The sequence below is a fragment of the Berghia stephanieae genome, chromosome 13, assembly GCF_034508935.2.
Source record: "Berghia stephanieae isolate SIO BIC M18660-M18661 chromosome 13, UCSD_Bste_1.3, whole genome shotgun sequence".
Taxonomy (NCBI): Eukaryota; Metazoa; Mollusca; class Gastropoda; order Nudibranchia; family Aeolidiidae; genus Berghia; species Berghia stephanieae.
Window position 1 is genome coordinate 16,216,881 of NC_088372.1, and position 20,011 is coordinate 16,236,891.

Genomic DNA, 20,011 nt, shown 5'->3' on the forward strand with positions numbered 1-20,011 from the left:
TTTTGTGTGTTGGTCCGTTATACTTTCGGATGGCAATTTGTGAGTTTCTTTGCCAAGCGCATGCTATCTATACTATGATAGGTGATCAGGCATTCAGGATTACGCATAAATCATTTCAAACAGTGGATCTTCAACGCAAAGAATAAACAGGGAAAATCTCTCTTTGAATACAAATTCCTTAAACTAAGTTGAAAGAAAAATGCAGGTCTTATAATATTCAGAGAACAAAAGTAATTTATTGTATTTGTTTCTTTGTTTACAGAAAGATAACAAATTTTCACTTTCTTTTCTGTATTGATAGAGATACGAAAAGACACTAACAATCATTTACTTTAATTGTCTTTCCTAGTCCTGGATATGTCTTACTCTGGAAAAAGTAGATTTGCAGTTATCAAATTTCATGCTCTGAAAGATTGCAAAATCTATTCAGCTTTCAAATTTTTAATTTTCTTTACAAATGACAATCGAAAAAAAAAAAACAAAGAAAAAAAACCCCAAAACACAAACAAACAAACAAACAAACAAACAAACCATACCCATCTGGCAAAATGTATGCAAGAACAGGATGACTATGTGCGGCTATGTGGTCTTGTGGTATGACACTCGCTTTCGGATCGGAATGTCTTGGGTTCGAGCCTCGCTCGACACATAGTTGAGTCCTTGGAAAAGACTCTTTACTCACATTCTCTCACCGTACTCAGGTGTAAAATGAGTACCTGGCCGTTAACAGCGTTGTCTTTGTCCGAAAAATTGTAATATCGCCTAACAGGCGTCATGTCTCGTCCTACATGTTAAATGTCGTTGTTGACCAGGGAGCCCTTGTAAAGCGCTTTGAGCACGTTAAGTGGATATTGCGCTATATAAAAGCTCTATAAAAAAGCTCTATGACTACATTTTGACATTGGTGAATGTTAATTATTTCCCACCGTTTCAGTTTGTATCATGTTTGGTTGTTCCTCGACGTTAGAAATTTAATCTAATGTGAATATAATCAGAAATTCTAGCTTTGCATGTAAACCAAACATTAAATAAAAATTCATTATCTTCATCAAAACACTTAACTCAAGAAATAGATCGCTAATATGTAATCTAATATTTTTAGCAAAGATTCAATTTTAAGCAACTAACACACACACAAACACACACACATACACATATATACAAACACTGACACAAACACACACACACAAACACACAATCACACAGACGCACAAAAACACACAGACACACACAAACACACAGAAACACACAGAAACACACACAAGAACACACAAACACACACACCCAAACACACACAAACACACACACACACAAACACACACATAAACACACACAAACACACACAAACACACACACATTCAAATGGCTTGATATCTCAATCTTAAGCAACTAACACACACACAAACACACACACATACACATATATACAAACACTGACACAAACACACACACACACACAAACACACAATCACACAGACGCACACAAACACACAAAAACACACACACACACACACAAACACACAATCACACAGAAACACACACAAGAACACACAAACACAAACACCCAAACACACACAAACACACACACACAAACACACACATAAACACACACAAACACACACAAACACACACACATTCAAATGGCTTGACATCTCAAACACTGCAATGCTCTGAAAAAAAAAAAAAACAAAAACAAAAAAACAAAAAACAAAAAAACAAAAACGACAACACGTATTTAAAAATTTAGCCAGGAAAACTCATCCTTCAAATATCGATCGATTAAAATGACCCCCATCTTGTCAAAAACTCTCAAACCTGGGATCTGATCAGTCGATATTTGAAGGGCGATTTTTCCGGTTAAAATGTTTAAAATCGATGTGTTTGTGTGTGTGTGTGTGGGGGGGGGGGGGGGGCGGGGGGCTGTATACAACAGAACACTGAGATGACTGTCTTTTGCTGTGCGCTTGGCTAAGCAACTCACAACATTGCCATCCGGAGATATCACGGATCAACCAACACACAAAACTATGTATAACCTTGAACGTTTAAGATAGATCGAAGTTGACGTCACTCATGTCTTTGTTATTGTTTTTTGCCATCCGCCTTAATGAGTAATTCTCACTAAACTGTATTAACCAGACTAAAAACTTTAAGGTTACACATAGTTTTGTGTGTTGGTCCGTTGTACCCTCACAACGAGACAAGATTGCTTGTTTTTTGTGTGTGTTGTATTTAAATATAGTATGCGCTTGACTGAGAAGCTCACAACATTGCCATCCGGAAGTATAACTGACCAACACACAAAACCATGAACGTTTATAGTCTGGTTAATACAGTTTAGTGAGAATTACTCACAGACACGGATGAAAAAAAACAATATCAAAGGCCTGAGTGATGTCATCTTCGTTCTATCTATAGATAGTATGCGCTTGGCTAAGAAGCTCATAACATTGCCCTCCGGAAGTATAACTGGCCAACACACAAAACTGTGTGTAATCATGATCATTTATAGTCTGGTTAATACAATTTAGTGAGAAATACTCATAAACGCGGATGGCAAAAAACAATAACAAAGACCTGATTAACGTCATCTTCGTTCTATCTATAGATAGTATGCCCTTGGCTAAGAAGCTCACAACATTGCCGTCCGGAAGTATAACGGACCAACACACAAAACTGTGTAACTTGAAGCGTTTATAGTCTGGTTAATACAGTTTAGTGAGAATTACTCATAAACGTGGATGGCAAAAAATAATAACAAAGACCCGAGTGACGTCAATGTCATTCTGTCTATAGGTCAGTTGGTAGAGCACTCACCTCACACGCAAAGAGACCAAGATCGATCCTCGGTGAAGTCGAGAGGTTTTTTTTCTGGCTTCCCTGTCCGCCCAGGACTGGTTGGGTAGCTGGGTCTGTTAGATATGGCGGAAAATACTTTGTGATTGACTAGCGTCCTATCCCAAGGGTAACAAGCAATTGCTATTGTCCGTTTCACGCTATAGAAACCTGGATAAACTCCGGTTCATTGGGTCTATTGGCACTGAGGGACTACTTTTTTAAAACTCATAAATATGGCTGGCTAAAAACAATAACAAAAAGTTGACTGACGTAAATTTCGTTTTATCTATCAATAAGACGAAACGTTTTGGGTTTGTACGTTGAATCTGGCAGGTAATGGTGTGAATATCTTACTTAAACGCATGCCATCAATTAACGTTTAAGGCCAGGCATAATTGTGTTGCGTTGGTTATTATTGTTTATGCTGGCATATTTCATTACCTCTTTACATGTCCACCTATGTACCCCTTGGTGTTGGTATTATAATCAATAATGTCTTCAAAATTTTGAAATGAATTAATTCTCGCCATTAAAGGGTGATAGGAGTTATGTTGAATACCATTAAAGTTAAAAATAGATCTATCTATATGTGTTCAGATACTGGATGAGTAAATTTCACGTACCACTAACACGACATATATTTGACACATTACATTTGTATTGTTTTTAAAAAAAAATTAAATAGTCTGTAAGATGAGGTGTTGAGGCAGTAGTCATTTAATTGTAAATTAGGACTTGTAACTTAAGTCTTTTTATTTTTTATCTTAATAAAAAGAATTAAACTCCACATCGTATATATAATAGTATTTTAACTACAATTTTACTGAGTTTTTATTTCATTCAAATTGGACACATATTCTGATGTAAATAAGAAGATATCGTGATATTTCTTTATATTCTCTTAGTATAATGGTGAGTACCCTGTTCAAACTTGTTTGTCTTTCATTTCATATAATATTAATACATTGTGCCGCTATGTGGTCTAGTGGTATGACACTCGCTTCCCGATCGGACGGTCCTGGATTCGAGCCTTGCTCGGCACATAGTCGAGTCCTTGGAAAAGGCTCTTTACTCACATTCTCTCACCGTACTCAGGTGTAAAATGAGTACCTGACCGTTAACAGCGTTGTCTCTGTCCGAAAAAAAAGTATAATATTATCGCCTACCAGACGTCATGTCTTGTCCTAAATGTTAAATGTTGCTGTTGGACAGGGACCCCTTGTAAAGCGCTTTGAGCACGTTTAGTGGATTTTGCGCTATATCAAAGCTCAAAATGCTCAGTAATATACAGCCCTTGTAATTTTATCATTGGAAATGTTTTATGAATTCTGCGAACGCTTTTAACACTTCAGCCAAAATTCTTTGTCGATCAATTTTGTCTTACTCTGAAAAAAAAAACCCCAATAAAAAACCCCGCATCAAATTGTTTTTAGCCAAGAAACTCATAATTAAAAAATAAATAAATAAAAATATTGATCGATTCAGATTTGGAGTACGAGTTTTCTGGCCAAAATCTTTTAAAGGAAGAAATTCCAAATATAGGCGCCACTTCAATCACAATTGGATTCAACAGTCGTAACGTCACTCACTTCCTTATGACGCATGGTAACTTAGTAACACTGGCTCTAAACTATCGGAACAATGGCGGACCCCGAATGAAATATTTCTCCGGCGAGCATAAAAGCGTATCCAGAGGGGGAAAATAACATAAATTTGATCATGTTTTGACTTTTACACATTCTGATCACAAGACATATGAAAAGTTCTAGCCAGCTTGAAGAATATAAAGTAATGATTTTCTTTGTTTAGAACCAAGATGACCACCGTTGCCGGGCGGCGTGACATCAGGCTACTGAATCCAATTATAGAGCTAGATAGTCCTTTCCAAGTCCCATGCGCATGGAATATTACAAATTCCTCCAAAGTTACGAAATGTGGTGCCGTGATTTTTTGCTTGCGGGCTTAATTTTAAGTGTCATTACGAATTTTGAATAGCGAAAGTGATTGACCAAAACGTTTTCTCACAATGCCAAATTCCTTTGAGCTTTTCATCGTTCGCAATAAAATATGACTCAAACTTTGAAATGTTTACACTAATGGTGTGTTGATTCTCCTTCCCGTGTGGAAGATAATTGTCGTGAACGGATTTCTCTATCTAGTTCATGAAAGGTAAAATATAGGAAATAGTAAAGAAAAAGTCTCCATCGAAGTGGGCGTTCTCCATATGAATTATTATTCAAGCAACTACGGAGCTCATCCCGTAATAATTCTGCTTTGCGAGAAGTCATGGGTTGTTTATTTTATGCGTTTGATTGTGGACAATGAGCTTAAGGTCCTTAAACTCTAAAACCCAAAATGTATCGATGATTGTAGTATTAACTTTCACCCAGGTATTTAAACATTTAACCAGAAAACTCGTCCTCCAAATATCGATCGATTTAAATGGACTTGGGGAGCATGACACAGTGGCACGGTCTTTGCTTTGTACCCGAAAGGTCCAGAGTTCAATCACCCGCCGCTGCGCTGTGTGGCCTTGAGCAAGTCACATCGCCCTAGCTCACTTAGCGGCGCTGCTCTGCGGCTGATGCCTGGGTTATTCCAATCTTCCTTTGGAATAGACCTTAAAGACAAATTTCCCCTTGGAGATGAATAAAGGGAATTTTATTTTATTTTTATTTTTATTAACCCAAAAAACTCTCAAACCTGGGACTTTAATGAAGAACTCATTAAGTCCCAGGTTTGAGAGTTTTTGCCAATGTGAGTTATTAGGGTCATTTAAATCGATCGATATTTGAAGGGCGAGTTTTCTGGCCATTTTTTAAAATATACGTCTTTCTAGAGTAGGTCGCCATATCTATTATTAGTTCAGTTCACTTTTTAACATCATCAGTATCGGTAGATCAGCGGTACGGTGTCTCGACTTGTCACAATATTTAAGCGCTGTTGAAGGTTGTCAGTGGCCGGATGCATGACACTGGTCATGGAAAATGCTGCTCCTGACGTTGTGTCCTTGGGTAATGCTTTTTACACTCGACTCGGAGATAGATGAGTACCCGACTATAGGTAGTGACGGATATTGTTGAGGAGTCAGTACGAAAATCCTGTCCACATCCTGTCCGAATGCTCGCTGGGACCTCACTGCACCAATGCTGACCTGAGGGAATGCAACCAGACTGCCCGGGACTGGCTGACTCACTGGTTCGACAAGATATGATGATGAGTACGAAAATGACACTTTATAGGTGATAGAACTATAAGAAATGAAAATTTAGTTCAATTGGCCTCTTGGAAGAAGTAATGAAATATTGTGAAACGAATTGAGCATGGTATATTTGTGGAATTATTGTGGATCTATCTAAATGTTCATATTTGTATATTAATTATTTATCCGGACACAATACCTAATTGATGAGTCTGATCACATTTTTGTGCGACTATGTGGTCTTGTGGTATGAACTCGCTTTCAGATTGGAAGGTCTAGGGTTCGAACCTCGCTCGGCGCAAAGCTGAATCCTTGGACTCTTTACTTTTAACTGAGACTCTTAATCGCATTTCCTCTCCGTATTGATGTTACATGAGTACCTGGCCTTTATTAGCGTCGTCTCTGTCGGGGGGAAAATGTAATATCGCCTAAGAAGCGTCATGTCTTGTTCTACATGTTACGTGTTGCTGTTGGTCAGGGACCCTTTGTAAAGTGCTTTGAGTACGTTTCATGGATGTTGCTCTAGATAAACTATCAAGTATCTTTTTTATTTTTGGTTGTTTTTTTGTGGGTTTTTTTTTTTTACCTCATCTGATCTTATCTTATTAGAAGGTTTAATATAGGAATTATGCTTTAAATGCCTTACACAATTGTTTATTATTATAAAACCTCCTATAGATTGTATGGTATAATTCACAGACAATTTACACAACTTTGAACGTATGAAAAATGTATGTAAAGTCGGAAATTACTATCATAGAATACTGATGCTATTGAAAATTGTTCACACCCGATCGAATGAATCATACTGACTTAATTCCTGGTTGATGATTCTGGTGACAAATTGATTCAATAGTCTGATATCACGTCGCCCAGCAACGGCGAGCTGCGTGATTCTTAACAAAGATAATAGGTACTTTTTATTCTTCATTCTGGCTAGAACTTTTCTTATGTCATGTGATAAGAATGTATAAAAGTCAAAACATGATCAATTTTATAATGTTTTTCTCCTCTGGATACACTTTTATGATCGTCGAGAAATATTTCATAAGGGCGTCCGCCATTGTTCCGATAGTTTAAAGCCAGTAACTGAGCTACTATGCGTGATTACGAGGGAAGTGACGTCATGACTGTTGGAGCCTATTAGCTACATACGAGGACTCGTACACATCAATCTATAATGAACAACCTAAGATGAAACAAGACGTCTGAGCCCCTAAAGAACTTGAATATTCATAAAGCTTTATTACAATGATTTTCGAGACAAGAACTTGAGCTCTTATTTAGCGCAATATCCAATTTACAAGGACTCCCTAGCCAACAGCAACACTAAACGTGTAATGATAATAATGATAAGGATATTATTATTATTATTATTATTATCATTATTATTATTATAATTATTATTATTATACCTAGTTCCAATAAAATTTTTCACGTGCGGTTTACATCAACACATCATATACATATATATATATATATATATATATATATATATATATATATATATATATATATATATATATATATATGTATATGTATATATATATAACTGACATGTTAAAAACACATTAATATGATAATAAGATTAAATGTTTAATAGAGTACATACTACGAGCCTAAATTAGTTCAGTTTTCTAAAGGTAAGTGGATTTTCACTTTTTTGTTTCAATTTTTTTGTTCCACAATCAGGGTTCATGGTGCGGTGGTCAAAGGATTTCTCATGAAAACTGAAGATTCTGGGGGTTCCCTTAGGAGATTTAAACTAGAGACACGACGCCTGTTTGGCGATATTACGTGTTTTTTCGGACAGAGACAACGCTGTTACGCTAGGTACTGATTTTACACCTGAGTACGGTGAGAGAATATGAGTAAAGAGCCTTTTCCAAGGACTCAACTATGCGCCGAGAGAGGCTCGAAGACATTAAATTCCGATCCAAAAGCGAGTGTCATACCACAAGCCCGCGTAGCCGAACAAGGCTGTTTACTGCTAGGTACTCATTTTATACCGAGTATGGTGGGATAATGTGAGCAAAGAACCTTTTCCAAGGACTCCATTATGCACCTCTCAGAGCGGGACTCGAACCATAGACCGTCTAAGCATACAACTTAGACCACATAGCTGTACGACATTAACTAGTATGTCAAGGCAAAGTAGATGCTTGGATACAAATGTTAAATTAGAAAAGGTCATAAAAGACATAATTTGTGTCTCTTGTAGTTTAATGTCAATGAAATTACTCTGCTCCGTTTAGCATATCAATTAAATTAGAGTTTTATATCTTTAGGGACCCCAAAGCACTCGCTTCACAAGCAAAGGGACCTAGATCGATCCCGGATGAAGTCGAGATTTTTTTTCTACCTTCCCCCACCCTTCTCCAGCCAGTACTGATTGAGTATCTGGTTCCGTCCGACTTGGTGGGGAGTACTTTGCGATAGACTAGCGTCCGATCAAAAGGGTAACAAGCAATTGATATTGCCCCGTTTCACGCTGTAGAAATCCCGGAATAAACTCCGGATTCATGGGTCTTATGGTTTTGAAACACTATTTTTCTTTTCTTTTTTTTATATGTCTTTAGTTCTAGATTATACACTTTCAGTTTCTTATTCATTCCAACATCTTACTGCTTTGATACTACCAGTCGACAATCAATGTCATTTCATAAAATTTTATTATATTTATTTCAAAGGCAATCTGACGTGGTGCATTCAGAGACAGACACTCAATGAGTAACAAATACTTTGGATATGGACTCTGATGCAAATTACAATTTTATTGTCAAGGCGGAATCAACTAAAAGTCTCTTTAGCATCCAAGTGTTGAAAAATATCATCTTGTACACACGCTTTTGTTGAATCCCTAAAAGGGGAATAAGGACAAGAATGCAGACAACAATGCTCTATTCCTCGGTTTATAACTCCACGAATATGTTCAACATTGAAACAGGAGCTAGATATCATCACCTTCCCGTCCCAGTTTTTGATTGTCTCAATCTAAAGCAGATAGGAGTTCTTGGAAGTGGCTGCAATGGGCATGTTCTACTCGTAGAAGACGCCATCACCAAATTCAATTTTGCGGCCAAGGTATTTTCTTTTACCTATAGCGATTCTATGAAAAGTAAAAGAAGACTACACACTTTTCATAGGGAATGTGGAATTCTCCAATCCATTAAGCATGAAAATATTGTTGAAGTAGTCTTAGGAGCTGTGGGTCCTTCATATGGGGTGATTATGCTTCAGTACTTCCCAGACGGGTCTCTAAATAACCATATATCGAACATACCAGATGACTTGGCCAGGAAATATTTTGTCAATATTCTAAGCGCTGTTCAACATTTACACTTGAAGAGAATAATTCACCGTGACATAAAACCGCATAACATTTTAGTAAAGAATCAAGACGTTTTCTTGACGGACTTTGGACTAGCTGAACGATTGCCAGCTGAGAGTAATTTTGTGATTGGATTTGCAGGGACTGACATTTTCGTGGCTCCGGAAGTATTGGCTTCCAAATCAAATCATGTTGGTCCATACGACGGGTTGAAGGCCGATTCGTATGCCATGGGGATTTATTTGTGGTGTTTGTTGGCGAAGTCAACTCCCAGTCTGAATACGAAGTACTGGGTTAATTTGAAAAATTTAATTGACTCTGGTAAAAAATTTGACCCGATGCTGGTGGAGTGCGCTCGACTGCTTCTTTTGAATGATCCTAAAGAGAGGCTTTTTGTCGATGATTTAATGAAGGGTCTGAAGAATGGAACTTGCAAGTATGAACAATTTTGTCAAGATGAGGAGAGCAAATTCTGTCATCAATAAATTATATTGAAGTAATGATAAATATGCAAATTATTTTATTTTTAAAATTCGTTTTAAAGTTTATGACTATAATTTTTATTATGCATGAGAGAGAGAGAGAGAGAGAGAGAGAGAGAGAGAGAGAGAGAGAGAGAGAGAGAGAGAGAGAGAGATGGATTGATAGATAGATTGAGAGAGAGAGAGAGAGAGAGAGAGAGAGAGAGAGCAATATATGTGAGCTTGTGTGTGTATGCGTGTACGAGTGGGAGATTGCTCCCGGAGAACAATTTGAAACATAAACGTATGCCCCGCGAATTATTTTCATGACATAAGCACTAAACTGACTGGGTGGGGATTTTGACCTTCCATGGTGGGCAGGAGGTCACGCTGCCCCTTCAAACCCCTTATATCCTTTATTTCCGAGCGAAAAAGAAGAAGAAAAAGAAGAAGAAGAAGAAGAAGAAGAAGAAGAAGAAGAAGAAGAAGAAGAAGAAGATGAAAAAATGTTTTCCCAGTTGCTTTCTGTATTTTTGCCTTGGAATGGGATTACTTGGTTTTGTCCTAGCCTTGGCCGGAGTCCTTGACTGGGAGGGAAACAGTCAAATGTATAGTTATAATTTTGGGAGATGATATTTTTCCTTGTAAATCGTCTCCCTGATATGTAGTATTGTTGCATTAAACAAAAAAGTTTAAATATATATTGATCCTTGATAACTTTTGCTATTCGCTCCTGAGGTAAAAAATTCCGAGTCATTGATCAGAGCCTAGCAGCACTGAGGTAGTAAACTACGTCTTTTGCCTTTTCCAGACTTTTTCATTTTTTTTCTTTCTTCTGGGAAAAAATGTGGCTAAACCATTGCTGTTAAAGATTGAAATTTTGATTTTTGTGTCTTTAATTTAATTGGACATTCAACCCAATTTTTAAAAAATATTCAAGATATGTATAGCAATCCACAGATCAGAGACTGACGTTTATTAAGCTTTTTATATGATCCAAATATCTTGAGTGGTTCGAAAGTTATAGCCAATTTGAAATTTTGTGCAAGAGATGTTGGGGTTCATTATATTTTATGAAGTTAACTTTAATTATAATGAATGTATTATTTGAACCAGTTCTCATTTATCTTGCCTTTTTGGGTGCTTTTAATTGTAAATAGTCACCTCGCCCTAGCTAAATTTGCGGTGCTGCACTGCGGCTGACGCCTCGGTTATTCCAGTCTTCCCTTGGAATGGACCCTAGAGAAAAAAAAATCCATTTGGGATGAATAAAGGGAATTTTATTGTTAAATATTGATACTATTTTAAAAATCAAACTAAGGGGTGATCTCTGGGTGGGGTTCCTGACCTCCCATAGTGGGCAGGGGGGGGGGGGTACATGCTTTGTCTTCTATCCCCTTATATCTGTTTTCCAACATGCTTTCTGTCTTTGTCTTGGAATGAGATTACTTGGTTTTGTCCTGGCCCTGGCCGAAGTCCTATCTGGGAGGGAAACAGTCAAATGCATAGTTATTGTTTTGGGAGATGACATTTTTTTCCTTGTAAATCATCTCTCTGTTATGTATTATTATATTTGTTGTTTTGAATGTATAATGTAAGCATTTGAGTGTATTCCTCTTTGTTGGATTTTGTGCTTGTGTCTGGATGAGACTTATAGGTGATCTCAAACTAAGTACATTGGTGGTATGCTCTTGGAAACTACATCTGATCCCTATTTGTTCCCAGTTCCCCCGTCTTACTTTTTCTTGGGTACTTTAATTGTAACTCTGGAACTTTTTACTATCCCATTTTATTCCTTTTTACTGGCGCTGATGTAACCTAAATGTGTTGCAAGCGCCGTAAAACCCTTCAAAACAATTAAAAACAACAACAAGGGGTGATCTTATTCTTGACACACCTATTACTGCAGAGTTCTATCTATATTGGATATTTCGACCATCTGTTTCCCTTCGTCTTCTTTTCTATTATGAGTCTATGATCCAAGAGGAATGTTACAGGCACTGAGCTCCAAATCTGTTTATTACTTTTGAATTTCATAAGCTAATGTCCGGTGGATGGAGATGCCGACATTTGATTTTAAAATAAAAATTACCCTGAATTGATTTATTTTTTACAAGAAATAATATTTATGAGTTGATTTTATTTTACAAGAAACAATATTCATTTTTCATCAAATATATTAAACCCAAATTTTATTTCTATGTCTGTTTTTGATTCAATTGTAACCTACATCATACTTGTTTAAACCCTCCCCTTACCAGCCATTTTCAGAATTTTTTCACCAAGACTTCACACCCATCCAACACAAATATATTTTTTCTTGTTCAAACAGAAAAGCAAACAGTACATTCTATACATAATATTGTTCACTAAAATGAGCTCTACATCACACTTTCAAGTGTTTATAGCTATAACGGAAAAAATCTTAGCTCTTGCGATGTACAAAAGAAATCATAATGAGAGATTTGTTGGTTGCATGACTATTTTTCTATCGTTGGTAAGGAAAGTGTTACGATCAGATGTCGTATAGTACTTTCTGTTTCATCCTTTAAAAATTTGAGCTTTATATAGCGCAATATCCACTAAATGTGCTCAAAGCCCTTTACAAGGGGTCCCTGGTCAACAGCAACATTTAACATGTAGGACGGGACATGACGCCTGTTAGACGATATTACAATTTTTTCTGACAAATACAACGATGTTAACGGCCAGGTACTCATTTTACACCTGAGCACGGTGAGAGAATGTGAGTAAAGAGCCTTTTCCAAGGACTCAACTATGCGTCGAGCGCGAGGCTTGAACCCAGGACCTTCTGATCCGAAAGCGAGTGTCATACCACTGGACCACATAGCCGCACAATCTAATATGCCTTACCTCAGTGTTGAGTATCACGAAAGTCACAAAACAAAACATAATAAAAATATTCCGGGTGTATTGAAAGTTGTCTTTGGTTCTTATGTTACAAATAAACCTGGGTGGGGTCTTTTGATTTAGCATTCTAGGAGGGAGGTCATTTGCTGTGTTTTCTATCTTCCTACTTACCTGGTTTCTGAGTTGCTTTCTGTCTTTGTCTTATTATGGGATTTCTTGGTTTTGTTCTGGCCCTTTCTGGAGTCCGTGGCTGAGAGGGAACAGCGGCCAAATGTATATAGTGTTGACTTGGGAAGGTGATATATTTTTCCTTGTAAATCATCTCTCTAATGTGTACGGATCGTTATATTTTTGTTTTGAGCATATATCTTGTAGACATTTGAGTGTGTTCATCCTAGTGGGATCAAATGTTGATGTCTGGATAAGACTTTAAGGTGATCTGAAACTAAGCACATTGATGGTATGTTCTTGGAATCTACATCTGTTCCCAATTTAAACCAATTCCATTTTTGTCTTACGCTTTTTATGTGCTTTAATTGTAACTCTAGAATTCATTTTACTACCAATCTCATTTTCTCTGGGGGGGGGGGGGGGGGGGGGGGGGGGTTCCTGACCTCCCATAGTAGGCAGGGGGGTACATACTGTGTCTTCTATCCCCCCTATATCTGTTTTCCAACATGATTTCTGTCTTTGTCTTGGAATGAGATTTCTTGGTTTTGTCCTGGCCCTGGCCGGAGTCCTGTCTGGGAGGGAAACAGTCAAATGCATAGTTATTGTTTTGGGAGATGATATTTTTTTCCTTGTAAATCATCTCTCTGTTATGTATTATTATATTTGTTATTTTGAATTTATAATGTAGCATCTGAGTGTATTCCTCCTTGTTGGATTTTGTGCTTGTGTCCGGATGAGACTTATAGGTGGTCTCAAACTAAGTACATTGGTGGTATGCTCTTGGAATCTACATCTGATCCCTATTTGTTCCCAGTTCCCCTTTGTCTTACTTTCTCTTGGGTGCTTTAATTGTAATTCTAGAACTTTTTACTATCCCATTTTCTTCCTTTTTACTGGCGCTGATATGACCTAAATGTGTTGCAAGCGCCGTCTAAAAACAAAAATAAACAATCTCATTTTCTTCCATTCTATTGGCGCTGATAGGATATAAATATAACGCCTGGGGGTGGGGTTCCTGACTTCCCATGGTGGGCAAGGGGGGGGGGGGGTGCGGAGGGTGAGCAAATAAAGAAGGCATCACCCCTCTTCTCTAATTAGGTTACAATTTGAAATGAGTGTGACTACTCCGTGTGTGTCTGTCTGTGTGTGTGTGTGTGTGTGTGTGTGTTTATTCAATCCAGACTGTCTTTTGTTTTCTTTAACTTGAACATGTCACCATGACTCCATTAATTATAAGCCAGCCTATCGCATTGTTGTTATTGTTGTCATTTGTTACCATCTCAGTTACTTACAAATTTACAACCCCATTATTCATCATAGTCGCTTATTAGATTATATTATTTATCTCAATTTTTACTGTTTCACCCATTTTCCAATTTCCTTACATTTCAACTGGAAAATATGTCGTCGAGAAAAACCAGCTAGGTTTTGGACCATAACGAAAAAGATGAAGGAAATAAGAGTTTTATGTTTGATCTGTAAATCTTTATTGACATATTCTGGAGGGACCTCGACGCTTGCGAAACACATACGGAATAAACACCCAATGTGTGTATTGAAATGATTAATAAATGTAATTAAAAAATATAAAGTGCAAAAAGAAAAAAACAATACAATAACAAAGACAAGACAAAAACAACTAAAAAAAAAAAAAGAAAAGAAAAGAAAAGACCCCACAAAACTTCTCAAACTCGGTCTTGCCACAGATTAGTCATATCCCATGACCTACCATCCCCCCCCCTCCTTCCCAACCCATCCTTTTGACACACACACACACACACACACACACACACACTCGCACAATTCTTGTCACTGTGTCACTATTGTGCAATAGCGCTAGCTGACAGCACACATCAATCTCCCTCTCAACGAAGCTGTCTCCGCTCTCACTTTCACTGAGAACCTACTGTAGACCACGGTTTTCATCGTGTAGCGGTCTCGTCTTAACGGTCCCTCAAGAATGAACGATCCCACGGTCCTAAAGTCAAAACGGTTCCAACTTCCAACGGTTTCTCAGGAATGTTCAATGTCGAAAAGGACCGGCTCTAGGACCGGTCCTTGCGGTTCTCATTTCCCAGAGACCGTAGGACCGTGGTCCTTAAGCTTGCCAAGGATCGCCCCGCACTACTTTTTGGCCTACATGCGTTACAAGCCCCGTAAAACCCTTTAAAACAAACACACAAAATAAAATAAACAAGTTAAAGCTGCAATCTGGTCTTTTTTCTCTCAACCAATTGGAGGCATAAGCTGGCCTGATGCATTCGTGTAGTACAGCTGAGATTGGCCGAAAGCTGGTTGGCCCCAAGCGGTCTGGCCGTAGTGTGGAGGCATTGTCTGTGGTTCAGCTATCTGATTGGACTGGCCAAAAACAATTTCTCCATTTGGGTGGATCTGGGGAAAGAAGGGACAGATGCTATATCAGAAAAAAAAAAACTTTTGAGCACGTTAAGTTGGCATTATTATGTCCTTCCGCCACGACATGATAAGATATAGTCGCCAAGGCATTTCACGAAGGAATACAGAAAATTCATTAAAACAATATGTCTGATGTCAACAGGAATCACCCATGTTGAAAAGTGAGCAAATGGGGGGGGGGGGGGGGGGGGGTTACTAATCTTGCCCAAGGAAAAATAAGCAAGTGCCTGAGCAGGCTCGAACTCGGAACCTTCCGGGTCACAATGCAATGCCTTAACCACTCGGCCACTTCGCCCCACTTTAGAGGATATTGCGCTATTTAAATGCTCAAGTTTGATTTTTAAATATAATTATTAACCAGCTTTTCCAAACGGTAATTTTCGGGGTGAACTTGTTGCCATTAAGCGATTTTAAAGCAATTGATAAATAGATAAATAACTGGATAAATGAATAGGTACATAAATGGTTTAAAAAAAGATAAATAGATAAATATTATATGAATAAATAAATAAATTAAAATTATAGAACACCAATCTCCGCTAACGTGTTTAATGACGTTTTACGAGACACGATTGACATGAGAATTTAAAGAAAATTAAATGTTATAATTTTTATTTAAAAAACATTAAATGTTACAACTGTAAAAGATCGATTGAATTGTATGCAGAAACGACTGGCAATCAGAAGGTCTCGCAAACACACACACACACACACATGCACACAACTATCGCATTGTGAGTAAAACACATAAAACAACTGTTCAAAATATCACCATATATATATATATATATATATATATATATATATATATATATATATATATATATAACCACACAAGCTACATAAAATTATCAACAGGAATACCATAAAAATAAGCTACTCGTGTATGCGCAACATAGAACAAATAATTTCAAGCCACAACAAAAAAATATTAATAAACCACCGACAAGAGCAAAACCCACCCACCAGAAAATGCAACTGCAGAAATAAAGAACATTGCCCGCTAAACAAACAATGCTTAGAATCAAGTTTAATTTACCAAGCCACAGTCACAGAAACTAAAACAAACAAGCAAGAGAAATATGTAGGACTAACAGAAAATAATTTCAAAACAAGATACAACCTCCATACCTCAACATTTAGAAACACTAACAAAAAAACATCCACAAAACTCAGCGAACATATTTGGAATTTAAAAGACAACAAACTAGACCACAACATTTCATGGAAAATTTTATCTAAAGCAACAGGATACACACCAACATCAAAACAATGTAGCTTATGCCTGGAAGAGAAATATACGATAATCAAACACCCTCATGAAGCCACACTCAACATGAAAAGTGAAATGTACGGAAAATGTCCCCATCGGCGTAAATTCTTGTTAAGCAACTTTAAACCGGAACCACTTCAAGAAACAACAACAGTCAACAAAACAACTCAGTCCTGACGATGGCAAATTAAGCCTGAAACATTAATGTAGACTGTCTCAAACATTGTGGTAAATATTTTAAATAATATATATATATATATATATATATATATATATATATATATATATATATATATATATATATATATATATATATATATATATAAAGCGAATACGAAAAAAAGATAGGTGTGATTTGAAATTTGATGATAATAGTATGTTATGCTGAAGGTATTGATGGCGATGACAATGATGATGAGGTTAGTACAATGCCCTCTCTGATTGCGAATGAACACAAATAGATAGTTCGAAGAGGACGTCACTCCCCCCCCCCCCTTTTGTTATTGTTTTTTTTTTTTGCCATCCGCCTATATGAGTAATTCTCACTAAACTGTATTGACCAGACTATAAACGATCATGGTTACACACAGTTTTGTGTGTTGGTCCGTTTCACTTCCGGATGATAATGTGAACTTCTTAGCCAAGTGCATACTATCTATAGATATAGATAGTATGCAGATGACGTCACTCAGGCCTTTGTTATTGTTTTTGCCATCCGCGTTTGTGAGTTGTTCTCACTAAACTGTATTCACCAGACTATAAAAGTTCATGGTTACACAGAGTTTGTGTGTTGGTCCGTTATAGATAGAATGCGCTCGGCCAAGGAGTTCACAACATTGCCATCCGGAAGTATATATCCTGAGTGACGTCATTTGCATACTATCTATACTTCTGGATGGCAATGTTGTGAACTCCTCGGCCAAGCGCATTCTATTTATACGTCACTCACCTCTTTGTTATTGTTTCCGGTCAGCCATTTTTATGAGTAGTTCTCACTAAATTGTACTAATCAGACAAAAGAAAGTGTGCGCTTGGCTAAGAAACTCAAAACATTACCATCCGAAATACAACGGACAACACACAACATTATGTGTACTCGTGTGCGTTTATAAACTAGTTAATACCGTTTAGTTAGTAAGAATTAATCATAAACATGGATGGCACAAAAAAAAAAAAAGACAAAAAAAAAGACAAACAAACAAAGACCAGAGTGACGTCTCTTCGTCTATCTGTAGATGCTGTGCGCTTGGCTATGAAGCTCACAACATTGCCATCCGGGAATATAACGGACTAACACAAAAAAACAAAACTATGTTGAACTTTTATAGTCTGGTTAATACAGTTTAGTGAGAATTACTCATAGAAATGGATGGTAAAAATAATAATAATAATAATAATAATAATAATAATAATAATAATAATAATAATAATAATAATAATAATATTTAATAATAATAATAATAATAATAATAATAATGATAATAATAATAATAATAATAATAACAAAGACTTAAGTGACGTCAACTTAGTTCTATCTACAGTTTTGTGTGTCGGTCCGTTATACTTCCGGATGGCAATGTTATGAGCTTCTTAGCCAAGTTCATACTATCTATAAATAGCATGCGCTTGGCTAAGAAGCTCATAACATTGCCATCCGGAAGTATAACGGACCAACACACAAAACTGTGTGGATCCATGAACGTTTATAGTCAGGTTAATACAGTTCAGTGAGCATTACTCATGAAGGCGGATGGCAAAAAACAATAACAAAGACCTGAGTGACGTAATCTTCGAACTATCTATAAAGAGTCTAGTATACATAGTTCGAAGATGACGTCTAACAGGTCTTTGTTATTGTTTTTTTGCCATCCGCGTTTATGAGTAATGCTAACTGAACTGTATTAGCCTGACTATAAACGTTCATGGATACACACAGTTTTGTGTGTTGGTTCGTGATACTTCCGGATGGCAATGTTATGAGCTTCTTAGCCAAGCGCATACTATCTATAGGTAGTTCGAAGATGACGTCACTCAGGTCTTTGTTATTGTTTTTTCTCATCCGCGTTTATGAGTAATTATCACTAAACTGTATTAACCTTACTATAAACGATCATGGTTACACACATTTTTGTGTGTTGGTCCGTTATACTTCCGGATGGCAATGTTGTGAGCTCCTTAATCAAGCGCATATTATCTGTAGGCTGAATATCAATTCATAAAAATCAGTGAAGCTATCTAGATAGTTCGAAGTTGACGTCACTCAGGTCCTTGTTATTGTTTTTTGCCATTCGCGTTTATGAATAATTCTCACAAAACTATATTAACCAGACTATAAACGATCATGGTTACGCACAGTTTTGTTTGTTGGCCTGTTATACTTCCGGATGGCAATGTTGTGAACTTCTTAGCCAAGTGCATAGGTACTATCTTTTGATAGTCGCGCTTGGCTTAGACACAATATATTCTATAACGGACCACGACACAAAACTATGTCTAATCGTGGTCGTTTATAGATAGTATGCAGATGACGTCACTCAGGCCGCTATTATGAGTCATGCTCACTGAACTGTATTAACCTGACTATAAACGTTCCTGGATACACACCGTTTTGTGTGTTGGTCCGTTATACTTCCGGATGGCAATATTATGAGCTTCTTAGCCAAGCGCATACTATCTATAGATAGAACGAAGATGACGTCACTCCAGCCTATGTCATTGTATTTTGCCATCCGCGTTTGTGAGTTGTTTTCACTAAACTGTATTAACCAGACTATAAAAGTTCATGGTTACACAGAGTTTGTGTGTTGGTCCGTTATACTTCCGGATGGCAATGTTGTGAACTCCTTGGCCAAGCGCATTCTATCTATAGTCTGGTTAATACAGTTTATTGAGAATTTCCCATGGATGGCAAACAAGACCAAAAAAAAAAAAAACCCGAGTGACGACACCTTCATTCTGTGAATATTCATTTGGAAAAGTCAGTGTAGCTATTCCTCTCAGTTGGATCTTGTGCCCATGTCGGGATAAAACTTTAGGTATTCTCAAATTATCTGCTTTTTGAATCTAGAGCTACTTCTGTTTGATATTTTAATAATCTCCCTTGTTTTACTTTATCTTGGGGTGCTTTTAAACGTAAATCTAGAGGGTTTTTTTGTTGTTGTTGTTGGTTGTATTTTGATTGTTTGTTTTCATTTTATTTTTGGCTTCTTTATTCTGTGTATGCGTGTGTGTGTTGTTTGATTCTTCTCTCTCTTTTTTTTTTTTTTTTTTTGGTTTTGTTTGTTTTTATTTTGTTGTCTTTTTTTTCTCCTTTACTTTAACATTCCCCTCTTTTTTATTGGCGTTGAAATGACGTAAGCGTATCAGAAGAGCCGTAAAATCTTAAAAACATGAAAAAAAAAACCCCAACTTTATTATCTTTTCATGACAACATTGTGACGCAATGTGTC

At 37.0% G+C, this 20,011-nt stretch overlaps 2 protein-coding genes across 12 annotated transcripts in view; one reads left to right on the forward strand and one right to left on the reverse strand.

Moving 5' to 3' along the window:
* Positions 1-3,492: 3,492 nt before the first annotated feature.
* Positions 3,493-12,033, forward strand: LOC144958711 (uncharacterized). Its single transcript, XM_078890857.1, has 2 exons — positions 3,493-3,750; positions 8,731-12,033. The coding sequence occupies exon 2, from the start codon at positions 8,924-8,926 to the stop codon at positions 9,854-9,856; it is 933 nt and encodes a 310-aa protein (XP_078746983.1). The 5' UTR covers positions 3,493-3,750; positions 8,731-8,923; the 3' UTR covers positions 9,857-12,033.
* Positions 12,034-14,337: 2,304 nt separating this feature from the next.
* Positions 14,338-20,011, reverse strand: part of LOC144958554 (uncharacterized) — a 14,250-nt gene continuing 8,576 nt past the window's right edge. For all 11 annotated transcript variants that reach the window (XM_078890604.1, XM_078890608.1, XM_078890612.1 and 8 more), the window contains one exon: positions 14,338-15,265. In XM_078890604.1, the coding sequence (XP_078746730.1) occupies positions 15,101-15,265 (165 nt within the window). In that variant the 3' untranslated portion in view covers positions 14,338-15,100. The remainder of the gene's footprint in view (positions 15,266-20,011) is intronic.